Source organism: Antennarius striatus, chromosome 7 (assembly GCF_040054535.1).
Source record: "Antennarius striatus isolate MH-2024 chromosome 7, ASM4005453v1, whole genome shotgun sequence".
NCBI lineage: Eukaryota > Metazoa > Chordata > Actinopteri > Lophiiformes > Antennariidae > Antennarius > Antennarius striatus.
This window is the reverse complement of record NC_090782.1, coordinates 6,989,360-7,011,105: the sequence shown is the minus strand read 5'-3', so window position 1 is coordinate 7,011,105 and position 21,746 is coordinate 6,989,360. Positions and strand designations below refer to the sequence as shown.

The 21,746-nt window shown below is 41.5% G+C and overlaps 1 protein-coding gene across 1 annotated transcript in view; it reads right to left on the bottom strand.

Annotated features, from left to right (window-relative positions):
- Positions 1-18,785, bottom strand: part of insrb (insulin receptor b) — an 81,455-nt gene extending 62,670 nt beyond the window's left edge. Inside the window, exon 1 of the mRNA XM_068319107.1 lies at positions 17,374-18,785. Within this exon, the coding sequence (XP_068175208.1) occupies positions 17,374-17,467 (94 nt within the window). The 5' untranslated portion in view covers positions 17,468-18,785. The remainder of the gene's footprint in view (positions 1-17,373) is intronic.
- Between the last annotated feature and the right edge of the window lie 2,961 nt (positions 18,786-21,746).

The window sequence follows — 21,746 nt, the reverse complement described above, 5'->3', positions numbered from 1 at the left end:
CACATACTGGCACAAAACAGTCCAGAAACACAAATTCACTTGTATAACTGTTAATATATGTGCAGCCTTGGATTAACAATATGACTTAAGAGTTTTTGTCAAAACTTTGGTGCTTTAGATGCAAAAAACCCAAAACTTGACTGCATTCGATCATCTTACAAACACCTGGGCTTGCACTAGGAGCTAGTGTGACTTAGCCACTGTGGCTCATTGTAATTGAGCAAGCCACAAAAAGCCACACACTGTGTCCAAGAAGGTGGCGCAGCGCGCGGACAACCAACGCTCATCGCAGGGGGGCATGGAGGTGATACCAAACACAGGGGGGGTCCAGGGGCCTTCCCTGGAAATTTTTTTAGAAAACCTGCTTTTGTTTTCCTGCATTCTGAGGGCAAAATCTTCTGTTCATTTTACCTACAAAAATACACTATAGTCAACAGTTCAAGCTTAAAGATCTTTATTTCTATCCTACTTTATGCAGGTATAAATGTGAGATTTAGGAATTGAAAACTTGCATTCACTATGTGAAGATACAGTCATACAAAATATTACTCAATGTTTACTTGTAAGTTTCACCAGACTAGAAGACGTTTTAACTTTGACTTAGACACTCTGATTTTAATAACTTTGATTCTTGGTATTACTCAGTGTTTACATGAAAGTTTTACTTGGACTAGAAGAGATTTTAACTTTGACCACCACCACCACCACCACCATTGGCATGCCACAGTTTAGTTTGTTTTAAAATTAGACAACATGATTTTTCATTTAAATTTAAAAAGGCATGAAAAATAGCGAGGTGAATACACATTTACATGCATCACTGGTTATTCCTGTCGGTCACAGGGATCAAAAGTCTAAGACTACAAAAAAGTATTGATATCTTTCATTTACCTTCTGATCGGTCTGTTACCACTCCTACCCCCTCTCAGCATTCACCATTTGTTGTTCAATTAGAATTTTAACGCAAACTCTACTACATAACACTGGATTCTTAATTTCTTTCGATGGATCGTCCTTGCCTTGTCATATACCAATTCGCGGGTTTCGCTTGTAAAAATATAATCTTTTTGTTTTTCATTGGACGAGAGGAGATCATGACCTGAGTGCATATTTAATGATTGGGAGCGTTCGGGTCACTTCGGCTATTTCCGTCAGCATGCTTCGGCTATTTCCGTCGGCCGCCATTTCCGTCGGCATGCCTCTGCTATTTCCGTTGGCATGCCTCGGCTATTTCCGTCGGCGCATGCCGACGGAAATAGCGGCGCTGGCAAGAGAAAAAGTCTGTTATCGCTTGGGGATTTTCGGGAGTCCAAAAAAGTTGTTACACAGGCTAAAAACCTTGTAGCCAATCTGGAATTTACTTTGCCTATGGTGACGTGGCGAATGGCTAGCACAAGCCCAGAACACTGACTTGTTCAAAAGGCTTCATTATGTACCATATAAACCAGCCATAAACAATGACAAATGAACAATAAGGAATATCCAAACTCATTGCTACTACAAGGAAGTATGTTTAAGTTATTCCCCTTTTGTTCTATTCACAAGACTTTCTAAAAGAATCCAAAAAAAGCTGACTCTTCCTCATGAACTCAATAGAAGTCATTATGAAAAAATTTAATTATCTGTCAATATGATTAATTACAAAAAAATTTTTTGAAAGACAGAACATCTCCTGTTATATCTTCTGGTGTGTGCAGGGGGGAAGAAGATTCTAATCACAGGTCGGATCTAATTGTACTTTCAATTGATGTCAAAGGCACACAACTGCTAATGACACTGTCTTCCATGAACCCAGTCTGTTTGCCACCTTTTCCCTACCTTCCTTTATTTGTGACTCTCAAACACACATGATCACATTTACAAGATGCAAGCTACACATTAACTTCCCATTCTGTTAGTAAATGAGATAAACAGGTCATCAATCCAAGCAAACTCTGACCAGTAGCACATCAATACAACTTTAAGTTACTTCTGGAGTAAATCAGCCAATAAATCCAATAATCACCAACCTCCCAATTAAAGAAAGGTTGTTTTCTGGACTGCTGTATACTGCAATAAGGCTGAGTCACTCAGACATGAAAAACACAGTGAACTGTCCAGTATCGAACAAAGTTAATGACGGTCATCCTGTTACAGGCAGCAGGGTATGTCTGTGAAAACATGGCTTGAGCCAGCGGCAGCAGTGGGGATTTTTCAACCTGAAAAGAGGTCCGAGTCTGAAGTATGTCATCTTTTTTACCACCACTCACACGACTTTGCAGCACGAGCAAGGAAAGTTAACTTTTAGCTCGCTGCATGATGTGGGGACTTTGGAATTGAGGAAAGTGTCAGAGTTTCAAGGTCTAAAGTACGGGATATAAGAAGTATAACTATGCAAACAAACGGTGCTTGTGCTGCCAGTTTTAAGTGGCATTTGTCACCTAAATTATGAAATGACTTCTGTGTGTTATGCGTCACATTTTAGCGATACACGTGATAATTCCGCTCTATACAACAGTGAGATTAAATTTCCATACAATTTCTTGTTTGGACAATGTTTGTGAATTAAACACTCAACAGAATCCATGTTCATGTGGACATGGCCAATGCCAGCTGCACTTTGCGACAACAGGTCTTCATTCACGCAAGCTAGTCAAGATTGACTTGACCACACCCTCTTTATTGGATACATATTGTATCCGAAACCAACACAATAACACACTTCTTCCTTGTCTATGTGGCAGTCAATGTTATTCCCAGTGATAGCAGCAACCTTACACCTCTTTGCCCCTCCTGCGTTATCTGCTGGACACATCAAACAGGCCTACAGGCCACCCACTTGCAGTCAGGCTGCAGCTCTAACCGGATACCTATTGTGCAACATGACAACCTAACAAAATACGTTACGCAACACCAGCAGGGCCAGGGTGCAACTCACCCAGGTCCCGGTGATCCGCAAGAAACACCGAGCGGACACAGATATGTCACTTTCACATAAGTGTATTTCCCCACCACGGGGCAGAACTATGCTACTGAAATTGAGTTTATTCTCTGCATGCAGTGTGCTAACAGGGTAGCACATGTCACATCTCCTGTTGGACACACTTTATTGACAGAAAGAAAAAAATGTTAGTGGGCCGCAAGGGGAAGCAGGAGACAGAGCTGCTGGGAGCTCCTTCCTCAAAATGGAGTCTTGTTTTCAACTGACAGGAACGAAATAGAGGGGGGTCATCGGGATGGGGAAAAGGGGAGGGTGGGCGAGGTAGGGAGAGTAAAGGAGTGAAGGGTTGTTGTGTTGTAAGGGGTTGGCTCCAAGTGCCCCTGCGTCTTTAAAATAATGAGCCACCTCCTCCCTCTTCCCTCCCAGGTTCAGGAGCAAGAGGAATGAGGACAGGGAAAGAGTACAAACACTGTGACAGGACGAGATTGAGTCACAAGAAAACAGGTTGTGGGCAAAAAAGGTGTAGAAGAACAGAGATGATGGGAGGGGCCAGAGCAGGGTGAAAGTGTAACTTGAGCCCAGGCAGGAACGCAGTATGACATAAGGGATCTACAGGACGGTTGGTGATCATATACATGAATGGAAAGCCGCTATGGCACACGGTTACATGACAGGCAACAGGAACACACACATTCACTGAGGGGGAAGGGGGCGATGTTATGCCACTAACAAAGAGCTAAGAAAAAAAAAGAAATGACCCTGTGACTGGATGTACAATGGAAAAAGGCATGGGACATAATAGTAAGCACAACAAAAACTCAAATTCTCTTTCAGTTTACTTTTTAACTTGCATTAGGTGACGCCATCCCAAAAGAGGACCAGTAGACATTTTGTTGGTTGGGGGTTTGTTGAACAAAGCCTATGACCCGACTGAGGACCACCCATTAGCAGACAGCTTGGTGCTGGAACAGGCCATACAGGAGCTCTTAATTACAATAACCACCCAGTCAGTCGCTAATGAGCGCGGGTGTATCGGAGCAGAGAAAGGAATAACAGCAGAGGATGGAACGTACTGTACCATCAGCCGGGGCCTCTATAGGAGAAATGGGGGCCATCTACCCGCCTTCCCTGTCTGTTTGACACTTAATTTGGCAACAGGAATGAGAGGAGGCGGACGGGGAAGAATGTATATAGGTGTGTGAGAAAGAAACAACAGAAGACAGGGCTTGGACACGGAACAAGGTGAATGACTTCCAAGTCTATGATGGGAAATTAAAACGCTACAAATTTCTCAAAATTTGACACATTCGTTTTCTTGATAAAGAAATACAGATATTTGTTGCTACGTGTGCTGCTTGAATAACTCCTGGGCTTGCGCTAGCCATTCCCCACTTCGCCATAGGCAAAGTAAATTCCAAATTGGCTACAAGGTTTCTAGACTGTGTAGCCACAGTGGCGTTCTTATTTTTACGGAAAAAAGGCTCAAACTTACAACTTTTTCCCTCGCTAGTGGCGCTCGCTACTTCCGCTAGCAAGCGGCGCTACTTCCGCTAACGAGCGCCGCTATTTCCTTTAGCGAGCGGCGCTATTTCCTTTAGCGAGCGGCGCTATTTCCTTTAGCGAGCGGCGCTAGCGCCGCTACTTCCGCTAGCAAACGGCGCTAGCGCCGCTATTTTCGCATGCCAACGGAATTTAGCCGAAGCCTGCCAACTGAAATAGCCGAAGTGACCCGAACGCTCCCGATCATTAAATATGCACTCGGGTCATGACCTCCTTTCGTCCAATGAAAAACAAAAAGATTGTTTTTTTTCAAGCTGAACCCGCGAATTGGTGTAAGACAAGGCGAGAACGATCGATCAAAAGAATCCAGTGTTTAATAGTAGAGTGTTTGTGTTAAAGTCCTCATTAATAAACAAATGGTGAACGCTAAGAGGGGGGAGGAGTGGTGACAGACCGATCAGAAGGTAAATGAAAGATATTATCAATACTTGTTTGTAGTCTTAGACTCTTACTCTCTATGACCGGCAGGAATAACCAGCGATGCATGTAAACGTGTATTCACCTTGCTTGCTATTTTACAGTATATGCCTTTTTAAATTGAAATGAAAAATCATGTTATTGAATTTAAAAAAATAAAATAAACTATGGCATACCAATGGTGTTGGTGGTGGTCAAAGTTGAAATGTCTTCTAGTCTAAGTAAAACTTAAAAGTAAACATTGAGTAATATTTTGTATGACTGTATCTTCACATAGTGAATGCAAGTTTTCAATTGTTGAATCTCACATTCATACCTGCATAAAGTAGGACAGAAATAAAGATAGTTCAGCTTGAACTGTTGACTTAAGTGTATTTTTGTAGGTAAACTGAACAGAAGATTTTGCCCTCATAATGCAGGAAAACAACCCCATTTTCTAAAAGATTTCCCAGGGGAGGCCCCCCAGACCCCCCGCGACAAGCGTTGGTCGTCCGCCTGTGCGCCACTGTCTTGGACACAGAGTGGCTTTTTGTGGCTTTCTCAATTCTTTCACACTGAGCCACAGTGGCTTTGTCATACTAGCTCCTAGTGCAAGCCCAGAACTCTAAGGTCGTTCCACATTAAAATTCTGCAACATAAAGAAAATAAATAACCGGAAGTTCCAGTGAAGGCTTGTTGCTGCTCTCAGTTCTGCTGCTCTCAGTTCTGCGTGTCATTTTACATGAGCTATGTCCTAATGCTATTTTAATAAGACATGAAAATTGGATAGGCACAAGTGAGGGGTTTTTTTTCTGGGGGGGGGGGTCCCTTTTCATCTTTCTCTGGTATAGATGGTAAAATATGAACAAAGTAATTAATGGTTAATAGATTTTTATTCTAACATTAAAAAAAGGGAATTATCCATTTTTGCTTCTCCAAATGACAAATATAGTAATTTGCGTCCTGCCACATTTCTTCAACTGTGATTGATGCGTCTCCAGTCTAGCTTTCCCACGTAAAACCTGAATCCTGTGGATACAATTCAACCTCAGATCACTAAAATACTATCCTGGATGGCTCTTAAATCATTTAAATTCTTTATATCCAAAAACCAGATATAAAACCAATGACTAGTACAAATTTGACTGGTACATTAAAATTACAGAAGTATTGACACATTCTGCTTCAGCTCCTTGTCATACTTTCCTTGCCAAACATGAAGCAAACTTAACTAACAGACAACACTCACCATAATTACAACTCCAAAATTACTTGAGCGTGGCCTGAGGTCATGCCCATGTAACGCGATCTGTGACAGAGTGTCATCTCCAGCATTCAGTAAGGGCCCTCAGTTGCAGCCTCTGTTATAATGTTAATACAATTTCTGAGAGATTCTTTTCTTATTTTTAGAGTTGTGCTCCCAGTAGGGAATTTAATATGCATCAACTAAGAGTAGCTGGCTGGACAGCCCAGTACTGGCCGGCAGGGAGAAAGTGGACCACAGCGGCAGTTTCAGCGGGTGAGAGCAGAGCCCTCTGTGGCAAAGGGACCAGCCTACCTCCACCTTTCACTGCTTTAGAAACCAGCCACACTTTAGCCTGGCATGAACCCAGACCTGTCTACCATGAAACCAGGTGGCAGCCAAAGCCGCCAACTCCAACTGTGAAAGGTTTCCTCTCTGCCTGCCTCGGCACACGTTTCTCTAGATGAGATTGTCTCCTAATTCTGGATTTGTCAACAGCTTGGTCGCTGAATAAACCTCAGGAGAGAAAATATGCTGCTGAGTTGCCTACAGGCCTGCCAGCGGAAAAATGTATTTGTTTGTTAATATATCTGTGGAAAGTCCTGAGAAGTAAAGCCAGCTCTCCGTGTGTCCATTGCCAAGCTGTGGCTTCTACAGTGAAAAATGATGCTGAGAAATTGCATGAGAGGCATTTTGATTTACAAGTACCAACTTGTGCCTCCAAAACAAAAAGTTGAGGACCAAAATAACAGTATGTGAGCCAGGAAAAGGCTGAGGGGGGCAGTTTGAAAAGTGGAATTATGCTAAGTGTGCCATTAAGAAAAACACTGGAAATATTTTTTTAAAGTCCTTTTTTGACAATGTGATTGGACAGTAATTTCACATGTGAGCCGGGCTAACACGTGCAGTGTGACTGGCGTATACATCCACATATAAACAAATAAACCACACATAAACGTGGGAGGCCACCTGTTCCTCCACTGCCTCAGCCTCCCATTGAGAAGTACGGCAAGAGGAGCTGGCATCGCCTTTTCATACACAGCACTGCATCCCAGTAAGGCTGTGGCTCAGTGACAAGCTGTGACAGATTGAAGCTAGATAGAAAAGAGCAATATGCCAGGCCGGCGCTGTCAGGTGGCTGGCCAAGAGAAGAGAGGGTTTCAATAGAAACACACTGGTAAGTTTGGCTCGCCTCAATCCATCTACTTTCCAGCACTGGCAAAGGAGGGAAAAAGGAAGGGATGGAAGGAGGGTGAATTACAGATACAGACAGAGGGAGACAAAGAGATTGACAGTAGATTCAAGGCTGCTTGGAGGGAAAATGAAAACAAGAGGGCAGAACAAACCAGTGGCCCTGTTTGACATCTTTGTGCAACAGAGTTCCCAAAATGAAAAGACACCTCTATTCCATGATCACCAACAGAAACACCAAAGTAACAACTGTATGGAGACATGTAGTCTCAACCTGGAACACATTACATCTTGTAAGATGTAAGGTGTGCTTGTAAAGTACACGAGACTTCAAAATCTTTTTAGCTGAACCTTTGTCCCTCTGGTACAAAATTACGACATACATGTATATTTATACATCGGATTTTTTCCACGTTGTCAAACAAAGGCCAAGAATTGTAAATCTTTGTTCCATACATAGAGCAGATAAGATTTCTATGTACTGTATATCTGAGGGCTTTCCTTATTTCCAACTTCCTCATTCTTTCTGAAGCTGTTTATTTGCTTTGCCTCCTGCGCATCTACTGCAGGTGAGTTCAAAAACACTGCAAATGAAAGTTGCATGAAGTCAAACAACGGAGGTTAAAATGTACTTCAAACAAACACACAATCACACAGATCTACTCAATCTTTCTGTTGAACTGTATGATTGCTCATAGGCTACATGTTTCCAGTCCAGGAAATAAAAGCACAGTTGGTAACACACAAACCAAAAAAAGTTATGAAAACTTCTGGCCACACCTTACAAAACAGCTGAACCAGGTGGTACTCAAAACAAAGCAAAGCATGTTGTGAAAAACAACACTCTTGACATAGCTGGAACATTGGGGAATAGACGGAAGACTATGAAACAGGAGCAGGTAATCAGCTGCAGGCTGAACCATACCAAAGATACAGTCAGAAAGGCAGACACACACAGGACGCCACACTCACACACAGAGTGACTAATACAAAAAACATCTGATGTTCCTTTTCATCTTCCCACGTTAGTGAGTGGAGCTCGGTGCAGCATCTTTGTGTGGTAAGCCTCTGCCTGAAAGGCAGGCAGACAGAGCTCGGGTTCCTTGCTTGACTTTCAGCCACATGGCAGCAGCTGCAGGGCCCGGCCCTACCAACACTCCGACCCACAAACCAGATCTACACAAGGCCGGAAAAGCTACGCCTGCATGATGGCTCTTTCAAATCTAGGTCTTCCATCCCATTTCGACGTCTTTCTTCTTCAAAATCTACTCTTCTTCCTGCTTAAGACCTCTACGGTTGAAAGCCTGTATGGCTACATTAACAACCCTACACTTCTTCCGAAAGCCATTCTCACCTAAGAAAAAAAAAAAATCAAGACTAGGACAGATTCTAGCAAGAAAAGAAAAATGAGATCTGTGATGGGACAGCTGCCTCAGCTGGAACTCAAAATGCCTTTTTTTTTTTTAATACTTTGTGGTTTTAACCTCCAACTAAAACAGTTCAGGGGTTTAGCAGAGGTATTCCCTGTGTGGTGAATGGACAAGTGAGCTCATCCCAAGCATGGCAAATCCTATTGGTTCGACTGGATTACTGCAAGGCTGCCAGCTTCAAGCTATGACTGAATCCAAAATATGAAGCAAATGAAGAAGGAACACCCAGAGAGGGAAAAATAATTAGATTCCAACAGCCTGAAAATGAGACTTCAAATGTTAACAGGCAGGAAGAAAGAAGAGGCAGATTCTTAGGGAGATTGTTGACAGTTTGGAAGGGTGGAAAAAGCAAGAGACAGAGGGGAGACTGAAGGGGATGGAGAGCAGAGAGGCCGGTCAAGTTTAATGGCTGTTTTGTGCTGTTAGACCACCAGGTTTCATTGGTTGCTGAAGGACGACAACACACACACACACACACACACACACACACACACACACACACACACCACTCTGCTCTTCTTTCCATATTCCCCTCCCTCCACCTTTTCCATTGCTCTGGCATATACTCACACCTTCAGCGCCTCCATACATCTAAAGTTCAACTACAAATAATCTTTTGTGTGCTTCATTATATACTGCATATCTGTAAATCACCTGTCCTGCTAGCGTCCCATGCATTTTGTATTTGATCGAGGGAAAACAACAGAAAACCAAAAATAAAGCCATCATTTTATCAAAAGCCCAGTCATTTCGAAACACAAATATTGGTATTAATACACAGTAAGAGGCAAAGATACAAAGAACATACTTAAACTTTAAAAGATAATCACAACGTCATGGGTTCTGATTATGGATAAATACCCTCCTCTGTAGATTTTTAGGTCAAAGGTAAACATGAGAAAGCTGGGTATGGCATGAACGGTGGAAAAGTGACATAATATTGAAATTCAAAAAAGATCCCCCGGCCAACAAATCACTTGCTGTTTGCTAGCCTCTGACAGACGGGCCCCTGGAGTGTAGGGTCTGTGGCCACAGTGGTATTGTGAAATGACTACCATTCACTACACTGTCATTTAACACCAACTTCTGGTTCAATTTGAGTTCCCTTTAACTGTAAGTGAATTAAGAATTCTTGATGGAGGCCCATGAACTAGCTCTTCATTTCCATCTTCCTTTTCCATCCATCTTGGTGTAAGCCTCTCATGGGTGTTCCCCCCAGATTAAAGCTGCAGTATCAGCTTCACCTCTCTGGGACATTCCTTTGACACAAGTTAGTTCTAGGCATCTGTTTTCTTCACTTTCTTCAAGTGCATAATGCCTAAAGACTACTTAAACACTGTTACAGCTGAAAAGGTATGTGACGCACACACACAGAGCGAATCACCAACGTGTCAACAGCTATCTGATGACATTAAAACAACCACATCTGACCTGAATGTTTCAAAGAATAACAGACGCTTACGTTTCTACTTCAATGCTTTGTTGTTTTTCCAGAGAACACACACAAACACACACACACACGCACACATACACACACACACACACACACACACGAGGGGGGGGGGGTCAAACACCGCAGACGTGGACAGAGCAGTAGTTTGCATTAGCAACAATTCCTTCATTTAGTAGGTGGATTCTGACTCTTCCATAATTTTGGCGAGGATGCAGTGAAAAGCGTGTAAGCCACAAGATGTCTTCAGAATTCAATGGTGTAGTTTACCAGGACTTAACTAGAAGGGTCAATGTCCTTAACATAGTAACAGATGGCTTAAAACACTTACTGAATTGAACTGAAGACAGAATGCAGCAGCATAGCTGGAATCCCATCAGTTTTTGAATGATTGATACATGTGGGAGTAAGTCAGAGAATTTCAGAGGACACAGTGATCAGTTTAATTTTGAGACAAACCCAAAACAAACATATAGATCATGATTTACTGGAAGCAGATACCTGTCTGTGTGGCCAAATCAAGAGCCACATAACGGCACCATAACAATGTTACAACAACACTGAAAATATTATCATCCTACTTCACCACACATTAAAACTATGAATGAGTTAGACAAGAGTTAATGCAGTGAGGCTAGAAGTGTGTCTAGACATGGGAGGTGGGGGAGCTTTGTCGCTCACTGCAAGACGAGCTGTCGCCATAGTCACCCATCTCAGGTCTCATGCAGCTTCATCAGGACAAAAACAGCCTACACCTTACAAACAATCACTGAACACATTAAACGTACGGGGGTAAGTGCTCACACAAGCAAACGCCCGGACACGTAGCAGCAACAACGCAATCAGGTGTACGTGTTAAGCATCACCTATGACCAACTGGAGCAGGACGATCTAATTAGAAAGGAGAAAAACAAAAAACAAAGCATGAGAGCGAGAGCCGTCTGGTGGATGGTGTTCACACCTTTAAGAGGTTAGACATAGAAGGTTTTCCCTGCTCTTACAGAGGATTAGCAGGTGTGAGTGAGCATCTGCAGTCTGAAACACAAACAAAGGGATCAGAGTGAACCGTCCAGTCCTGAACACAAGAGCAAATGAAAGGAGAAGAGAGAGAGAGAAGGGTAAGGAGAGGGAGAGAAACGTATGAGTTTAACACAAAAGGGGATTAATGTAGTGAAAATGTACCATTTATCATCAATCATCTAGAATGTACTATTAGCATCTGCTTACTCTTATTTCCAACTGCAAACAGCTAAGAACAGACTGAAGCATTAAAGTTGGAGAAGACAAAATGTTTTCATTAACATGTTTGAAACTGGATGTTTCTAGTCAGATTTTAATCATTTGGTACAGAAACCTGAAGAGTTTCATAATTCATCTGAATTGATCTGAAAATGGCTTAAATTAAATGCAAGGTAATGCAAGTCAGTAACTGATAGCATAATTGATTTTCTTGTTTTTGACAGCTTGAATTCATCAAATCCTTCCTTTGTGTATGTTTAACTGTAAAAATACACAGTGGGCTATGTGACAAATTCACTTCCTAGTCATATGAGAACCACCAAAATAAATATAACCAATCAGGTTCAGTTACACAGTTACTCCAGCCCAACTCTCTCTCACACACACACGCACGCACGCACACACACAGTATAGATTCAAAAAGTGTATGCACATCGACTGATGAAAAAAAAAATTCACCCTGGGATTTTTGTAAAAGACAAATCTTTTGGGGATGGATGGGGGCCAATCTGAAGACACAAGATTCATTTTTCATTTCAGTCACATTAGGACAAGAGTCCAGCCTGTTCAAGTCCACCAAAGATCCATTTGCTGGCACCTTTATTTGGATTTCACTGTGTAATATTACCAACTGTTAAAATAGGGCAGACCAAAACAGCAACAAGGCCTATCACATCAGATAGTTGCAGCATGGCGTAACGGCACCCGGAGTGTGCGTTGCTTGTGTCTGTGATCTGCAGACCCCCTCAATGCCCTCCCAATTTCACATTTCTGTGCAGTGAGCAGAGGTTTACATAAAGAGCAGCAGTTCACTGTTGAGGAAGGGAGTCAGAGTGGAGGGCATCAAATGGAGCTCTACATCAGAAGACGAATTCACGTTTACATTAGACATCGATCAATCTTCACGACAAACTCATCGGATCAGGTTTCACAGAAGATATAGTTAAGTCAGGGCATCATCTGGCTTTACTACATCTTCAATTTCACACTGTACGATTCTGTTTGGATTACATAATCACACAATTTTTCAAGTTACAATATGAATCACAGTAATGCTACAGTTATTCAAGTTCAATATTCATTGAAGTAGAAGTTTTTGTAAATGGATGTATGTGGTCCTGCACTGGAAAAAAATTCCCTAAAAGAAAAGGGCCTTGAAGATCAAATGTTCCTTTAACTATAAAAATATCCAAACTGAGTGAACTACATATGAGAAAGCCACCCCAACATACAAAGCATGCATTCAATCTAATTCTGTCTGGCCTTTTTTACTGACACTTACAGGCATAAATTACTCTTATTTAATGAAGTACAATCTTCATTGAGATGAAAAATTTCAATTCTCTTTCACATGAGTGACTTGACCAAGAGATTCACACACTGGAAATGAATGAACACAATAAAATTATATATTAAAATTATTATATATTATATCAGGGTCATTAAGAGGGTTAAAAAAATTATTCCAGGGTGATTTTAAAAGGATTTGCATTGCAAGAACACATTGAAACTTTCAAAGCCGGTTACTACTGTCCAACCATCATTATGAATACACATTATACTTAACAGCTACATTTATCTTCAAGAGATTCTACAACTCTGCATCAAATTAAATTCCACTATCAAAGCCCATCTGAAAGCTCATGCTTTTGTAACCATTACTGGGTATATTTCTATACTCGGTCCTCTGCATGGAGAAGACTAATAAATAATCAGTGTCTTCTTTCAAAGGATGAGGTGAAATAATCCATTAGCCTTTTCAAATGATTACATTTGAAAACAGTATTAGTGTGTCTCTCGAAAGCTGAACACACATGCAGACACGCTAGAGGAATGTAGTCACTTGTTGGAAGACAAAGCTGTGAATTATGGGAGATGAAAGGTCAGGTTGTTTTCTCATCGTCCACTTCTATTGCTGTTGGAAAATTCTGCCACACACACACACACACACACACACACACACACACACACACACACACGATGAAAAAAATGCAGACAAATTAGAAGTTGAAAGGAATACTTGGAAAGGCAAGTGAGGAGGAGGAAGCACTTATGAAAGGAACCCCAACAGTTAATTTCCTTCAGCAGTACATACACACAGCTGCTAGAGCCTGAGTTCATGACCCCATTGTCTGCCGGCTCTAGGACCACGGGCTACCCAAACATACAACAGCAATCTGTTGTACAAAGACACACTTCTGCATGTAGCCCATCAAACATACAGTAAAGGCCGTTTTCCTGGAAAACCATGACAAGAACAGATCAAACATTGATTACTGAGGCTTAACCAGAACAACCAAAAATAAAAATACTAATATAGGAAATTACCTGGCCCCATTTGGAAATTGCATTTTTGAAAAGGAGTAATAACATGAACCGTTAAGGTTAGTAATATGATTTATTCGGGTTATAATGAACTGATTTTAACATACAGTATTACAAATTAATATTTTTCTACCACTGAAAATAATCATTATAAAGCAGATAAACACCATTACCCATGGTCAGGTTTATGATACGCGTATAGTTGTCCATTACATCCATTTGATTATTTGATAAAAATAGATTATACCATTGTTTGAGTAACTGATTGGTCTACTAAATGAAACCAAATTGGCAGCTTAACTGGTCGATCGGACAACAGGGATATTTTTCAAGAAAAAGACAAGGATTCCATGGCTTCATGTTGATTGAATGGATATCTATGGGTGTCTGGACAGGTGATAGGATGGAACGCTGATATTTTAAGCATCAGATGGTTGAGTCAATTAAAATGACTGTATGCCTTAAAATATACCGTATGTGCTGGATTGGGATCAGATTTTGCATACTTTTAAAGCATGCTGTGGCTAAAAAAAAAAAGGGCTGGGAAGCACAGAATAGAGGGGAACTCATTCCTCTCTTAATTGTGACATTCTTTCACCTTCATTGTTCCAATGAATGAGTCATGCATTGTCTGGAATTAATACTTGCTACTTTCAAAACAATACACTATGCTATTTGTCCATCTGAAACATTGAGTGTGTGGTGTGTCAAGGGACCACTCTGAGAACAGGGGCCAGCACTAACCACTCTTGAACCTGCCCTTCTATTACGCACAGTTGTCATGCATGGCCTCCTCCACCGGACACACACAGAAAACACACATTGGGAGGAAGTGGGCAGGTCAGGAGCTGAGAGATGAGATCCTGCAGACAGAACAGGATGGCTGGGGTGCAGCCTCATGTGTGTGTACACACAACACACACACAGATACAGTACATACACAAGCACCTTCATGATGGGCCACTTCAAACACATTCCACAGCAAACACAGCATTGTCAGAAAATGCCACTGTGCTCTTTGGTGAAGCATGACTGAATAATAGTAAATGGGCTACAGGAGAACTCACTCAAATGAAGGGCATTTCCACTCATTCTAACATTACAAATCAAAATATGATGCTAACTAGATAAATGTAAAATAAATGTTCAACTATTCCGCTTTAGACATTTGATTAAAGCTTTCAGAGCCTGAGATTCAGTTAGTAAGTCTATTTGACTGTGTTAAGAAGCACACAGATTGCAGAAAATATACATAACAGCACACGCATACACACACCACTACCACTTTTCAACAGAGCTGTGCTTAAAGGCCTGAGAGGAACAAGAAGGGGGTAAGACTCCTACAGTTGCACAACTTGTTTTTAGCAAGTTAGACCAGGAGACAGCCCAGTGGTTACCTCAGAAAACTGTTTGCTGATAACTGCGACAAACCACCCCCTGAATTGACAGCAGAACAGCTTGTAAAAATGTTTATCACATTTTATGAAGCCCAGTCAGCAGATCACCACAGTGTGGCGTAAATAACAGAACGGCTTCAGAACATCCACCTCAGTCACGTCCCCGTGACTGAGGTGGACGTGTTAAACCGTGTGGATTTAGAATGAAAATGTTTGAGTAATTGGGTTGTTCTTCACCTCCCTTCAGCATGAACATTACAGGAGTGGCAAACATGGTCACTTCCCAAAGAACTGAGTACATTGAAAACCAGAACCAGACAATGAAATGTAGCCCACTCCCTTGATAGAGACAGAGAGAGAGAAGGGGGAGGAGGAGTGTGACCAGCAGCCTTGTCTCATAAGACCCCCTTTCAGGGGCCTCAATTCTATACATGACTTGTATACGGTAGTTGGAACACATCCTTTGAACCTGGCCACTGGAGCTTTTCTGTGTAAAATAACTGGAAGTCTGAGGAGCCACGGTTATTGATACGAAAGAAGGAACACAAAATGCTTTTATATTCAAGGCTCCACCAAGTGATCTGTTCTCCAATTTTAAAATGATGCAACTGCTCATTGCTCTATCCACAGGCACTGAAACGCTCTTGAGAAACATCACTTAAAACCACCAATCTCTAAACTACAGATGCAGGCCAAAGGTTACAACAAGTGTCATAAGCTTTAATGTCAGTTCACTTCCATTCACTCTTTATGTTGAAGAGAATGTGATTTCCACTGGTACATTTATTCATCACCTCCTCCAAGAAGATACAGTACCGTAATGTTTTCACCCATGTCAATTTGTTTGTCAAACTGAGAGTAAACAGGACCACAAAAACAAGTCAATGGAACTACATGGAATCTGGGAGGAATTTTCATCATTTTTGGAATGTTTCAGGGTAATAATGTTGTGCTGTGATAACAGAGCTAAGAGTCAGATTTTGGATAGGGCTTGGTTAGAATACATGCAATCCAACAGGGGACTGCTGGGCTTTGGTGGAGGTATGCACATGTGTGTTATTCTCAGAGAGGCTCAGAGAGCAAAAACATTACAGTCACACACACACACAAATCCAGCTTCCTTAAGTAGTACTGTTTTTCTCTCTTGTTCAATGATTATCCACTGTTAATCATTATTAAGCGAACACGTGGATAAAAGTAGATCAAGTTGGATTTATTTTATTTTTTGTATTCCAAAAGTCTGAAGAATTTAGTTTATTTCACCATTTCAATTTAGCTATAACTTTGTAATCTCCATAAGGCAGATCGACACAAAATGATGTTTTATTACTGCAACAAAAAAACCTTAATTCATTGATTAAAAAGATCACACATAGAGGGATCAACCAGTAACAAGTACACTATTTTATTTCGACCGGAGGCTCAAGAGCAATGCGAGCTAATCCACCACCTTCACAGAGACTCGGAGCGTCAGCGGCTAATTTGTTTACGTTCAAACTGCAGCGGCTCTGCGGGCCGTTTCTGATGCGTCTGTCGCCATGAGGCCTCGCTGCGCTCACAGGGCCGATCCTGCTGCTCACAGTTTAGACTCGCTGCAAACCAACCGCACTCGTCCAGCACCAGCGACTAATCTGGCCCCGGGGCTGACGCGAGTCACGCAGGCCGCGAAAATCTATACCTTTAAGAGACAGGCGAGGGGGCGGGGCTATTAGCCAATAGCGATACGGAGGCGGATCGATTAGCAGGGCTCGATCACACAAACGCCGCAACTGAAATTTCTGGCATCTTAATTAGTCTGTTAACTGTACGCATGCGCAAAACGAAGGAGACGGTCCCGTGACTAATAATGTTATTGACAGAAATTAATCGTGATAGTTCATGAGTTCCGTCATCACCACGATAGCACATTATGTCGGAAAACATCATTACACGTATTTTTAAATGTTATGACATCATAAATAATCTCACGCCTTTCGTGTTTACCATAATTTATGATAGTTCCTCCTCTATTTGTTTCTTACACAATTATACACGAATCTTCCACGTCATATCTTGTGAATTATGGTATTTGTTAAAGTATAATAAATCACAAGGCCTGTTTTTCTACTGTAAACAGTAACTAAAGTAGAATTTAAAAGCAGTTTGCAGGGTGGTCAGGTGAGAAAAACATATGAAAACACGTAGCAACACTGATTGGAAAATGGAAAGATAAATAAACTCACTTTCTCCGTTTATGAGTCCACACTGGGATACAATGCAGGTGCCGAGGATCAACAACACAATTTGTGCTCGTAGTTTCAGCGTCCAGCGTCTCATTTTGATTCGGGTGTTTTGCTCTCCTCTTCCAAGTTTCACACAAAAAAAAAATCCCTATTGTCTTGGTGTTTTAAAAAGGCGTTGGAATAATACAAGTATCAAACAAATTCTTGTAAATTAGGGTCCAATATAGATAAATTATTCAAAGTTGCCCCCCGTGAGCTGGGGGGGGGGGAAGGGGAGGGTGAGTGGGGTAATAAATGTATGAGTATCTTTCCAGCCAAGTTTGCGCTGTGTGTGAGCCCTGGGGGAAAAAAAAACTGCAGACCACTAAATAACGTGATCTTGGGTTCTGGTAACGCATGTGCGAGTAAAGACCTTCATTTTCCACAAGTGGAGACGGCAGTCCACGTTCATCTGTTTAATGTTGGTGCTCCGCTGAATCACAAGAGAAATAACAGTATTGTTATCAATATTACAACACGCAGAGGGCTAGTTTGGAGGTCCCCGGGGGAGGTCCACTGACCCCGGGCTCATTTCTCTGTAATGCACTGCTCCAATGAAGGAAGACCCACTTTAAAAATGCAGATTTATCCTGTGCACGGCGGTAAAAAAAACAAAAACACAGCCACCCTCTTGTGTTCCTCCAACGTGCTCAAGTTGTGGATATCATCAGCTACAGCGTCAAGAATGTGCGTTGGCAGGCGTCTCTTCAGTCCGCAGGTCTCGATGTTAGCCGTTTGCTGCTATCTTCTCAGGAGCTCATCCTTTTTTATGACATATGGGAGCACATCCCAGGAAACTCCTCAAGAGGAGCTACGTGCAGGAAAAACGTGCAGCTTTCCCTACTACGACCTTCCTCTGAACTCCTTCACCCCCGCGGATCGCCGCAACGCAACCGAATCAACAACAACAACAACACACACACACACAAAAAACAGAAATCACAAAATCGGACAAATAAAATAACAGCCTGGAAACGTGGGAGCTAAACGTCCTTATCTCCCATGTTATGTGCGAAATGGAAACGGGGTGGGGGGGGGGGAGAAAAAAATCGTCTCCGAATGCAAAACACGTTGCTGTGAAGTGAGGAAACTCCACCACGCCGCCCGTTTCTTCTTTCGGATTAACGCTAGCTTGATGGGGGAAAAACAGCTAGCGCTAGCTAGCTAGCTAATCCAAAACAAACGAGGTTTCAGTGTCGGCGATAGAGTTTGAAATAATAATAAAAAAAAACAACACAGACACACACAAAGTCGATATGGTGTCTCCGATAGTCAAGAAACGACAAAGTAGACAAATGAAGAAAGAAAAAAAAAGACTTAAAAAGACGGGTCAAGTGTAAAAACTTGGATTCCCGTTGTGTTTCGCTGTAGCTCTCGCGCAGGTTCCCCCTCTTTACCGTCTCTCGGCGAGTCTCCGCCAGTAAACAAGCCCTGCCAGTCACCTCAGCTGGGGCGCGCGCGCGGCCAGCGGGGAAACCCGGAGCGGATCCCGGATCCCAGCTGTTTACAATCAGACGAGTCCGGATCCGGACTGCCTCAGCCCGCGCCGCCATTAGTGTCAAAACACCGGCGCTCTTTGTCGTGGGTGAAGGTAAATACACGTCGGCAGCCTTCAAAGCAGCAATAGAGGGAAAATAAGATCGACTGGATTTGTCTGTAAAATCAAATAGGCTTCATTTCCTGTACACGGGTCGTCTATTGTGTGTAGATGTGGTAAAGCATTTTAAATTGAGTCGCGTACATCAGGACTGTCCGGTAACATAAGAGTTTCATCTGAAAATCAACCATTTATTGAACATAGATTATTCCCTAGACGACAAAAGCACACGATCCCTCTTTCCAATAACGTCTGTAGAATAATCAAGAATAAAGAGGGTCTAAATGCGCCCCTCCCCCCCACGCCATTCATACCATTGACACTAATCACCTCACAACACACACACACACACACACACGATGATGTGTGTTTCCTCGACCAGGGTCTGCAGCCAGATTGAGCAGCTACACACAGGAGTGGGATCATATATGTGCTTTGACTGTGGTAATCACTATAGAAATAATATGAATGTGCCAATTTCTTTATATTTCTATTTATTTCTTTTATTTTATAAAGCTAACTGTATGAGCAACGCACAAGAAATTTCTATTTAATTTTACAGTCCTAGGAAAAAATTATATTATTGTTTTTTACTCTGATCTCTTTTATTCTATTTGCTCATTGATCACTTTATCTGTAAATTGTTTGACACATTGCAACAATGGCTATTATTATTTCTCAACAGCAGGAAAACCCAAAAATGTTTAGTTTGCATTCCTATAACACAAATAAAAATAGGTAGTTGTCATTATTTCTGAAAGAATCAAATTCAGGATTACTTGTCATGTTTGTCATCAATAGGTGATCTAGGTTAATTTTCTTTGACTGAAAAAATTTCCCATCTTAAATCAGTTGAGTGGTAAGTTTTGGGTTTCGAAAACTGCAACGTCTTAAAGTTTTAGTTTTGTTTTTTTTAATTTGTTTTTCAAATTAATTTGCTGTTTGTTTTGTCAACAGAATATGTAACAGAGTTTAAATTTCCCAACTAGAAAATCATGTACAACCCAGCAACATGTGAGCAAGGTGGGTCAGCTTTGAACATAACGTACAACAGGACAACAGGCTATTTTTTCCTTCAAGATTGTACATTTTTGCCAGATTTTCTTTTCAACATACATAGGTATGTAAGATTTGCAAAACATAGCTGCAGTGCGTCACAGAGCAGTGTAAACACTGCATAGTGCCTTGGCCCTGTAGCAAGGAAGCACAATACCTTCTTGCAGCAAGAAAAGTACACATAATTCTCTCAGATTTGCATAGCAAATATTCTTACAATAAAACCTGTCCTATTGAAGGAACCAAACTGTACAGAATATCCCTGAGGTTCTTACTTCAAACACCCACGGGGTACTCGGATGTTGTCATGGTTCTCACCTCAGCAACTGACTTAGAATAGATTATACTTCAAGTTTATCGCATAGGGGTATAGTTTGTGTGCTTGGATGGGTTCATAAAGAGCTTGTGGAGCAGGCGTGTTGATATTCTGAAGAATGTTGTTACCCGGGGAACAGTCTTAGTACGATTAAATGTCACAGGTCTGAGGGGCTGAGGCTTGAGTCATTCTCTGTCACAGATCTCTAGTGGTCATCACACTGTGTGACGCCAGCCGCAGTCTTTTGTTCTCTTCACACATTTCCTTTCAGGTACTGTAGTTCTTTCCAGTTACTTACAATATATTTTTCTGGGTGATTTATAATTTGAATTATAGCATGTATTTTACAACTGATACGTTGGATTTAACATCCATCCATCCATCCATCCATCCAATCATCCATCCATCATTTCCTTGCCGTTTGTTCGTCTTGTTGGTCATGGGTTATGCTGAAGCCAGCTACCCCAGATAAGATGCTCATTGAAGGACCTGGATTTATTTTATCAAGATTATATATTAATATAATAATATTTTTTGAGGAATGATGTGGGACAATCAAACAGATGTTGTCTAGCTGTTTGGATTAGTCCTTGCTAATGGAAGCTGCTAGTTACGCATCTGGATCTACAGTCTGAAAGAAAAACTGAAGTTCCTGTCATGAACTTGTTTACTTTTTATCACGGGACTCTGGGGCAGAATGGGAATATTTGCCATATGGAATCTGGTCGTTTATTCAGGCTAGAGGTTATACTGATACGCAAATGACTCAAAGATGGTTGGGATTTGACAGTTGAAGAAAGCTGCAGGATAACACTCATATCAGTGAGAGGCACTCCTCAAGCCCTCAAATGTAGCTTGGTGGTTTGGTTACGCTTGGTTCACAGTGTCAGGTGAGAGTCAGGTGCAGCCGAGGTGAGTGCAGTTAGTGGGGTTAATTATAACAGGTGTTTGCGTTATTTTTACTATTTGCTATGACGAAAGTGAATGTGTTTACTCAAAAATGGCCAAATGATATTCAAGTTAAATTTTGTAGTTTCAAAAGCCTACATAACACAGTTTGAAAATTACTACTATAAAATCATCTCTAGGAGAGGTATGACTTTTAATTTCTAATTTGCGCAAATTTTTGGCTGTACTATTGTTCATTTGCAAATGTTTATTTGTGTAGATTGATTTGCTTCACAGTTTTATTTATACATTTATTTATAAGTTTGTATTGAGAACAGATACATGCATGTCTTTCTTTCTCTAGCGCTCTTTATTTCTCTCTCTCTCTCTCTCTCTCTCTCTCTCTCTCACACACACACACACACACACAGATATACATGCATTTTTCCGTTTTATATTACAGTATTTCTGTTGGTG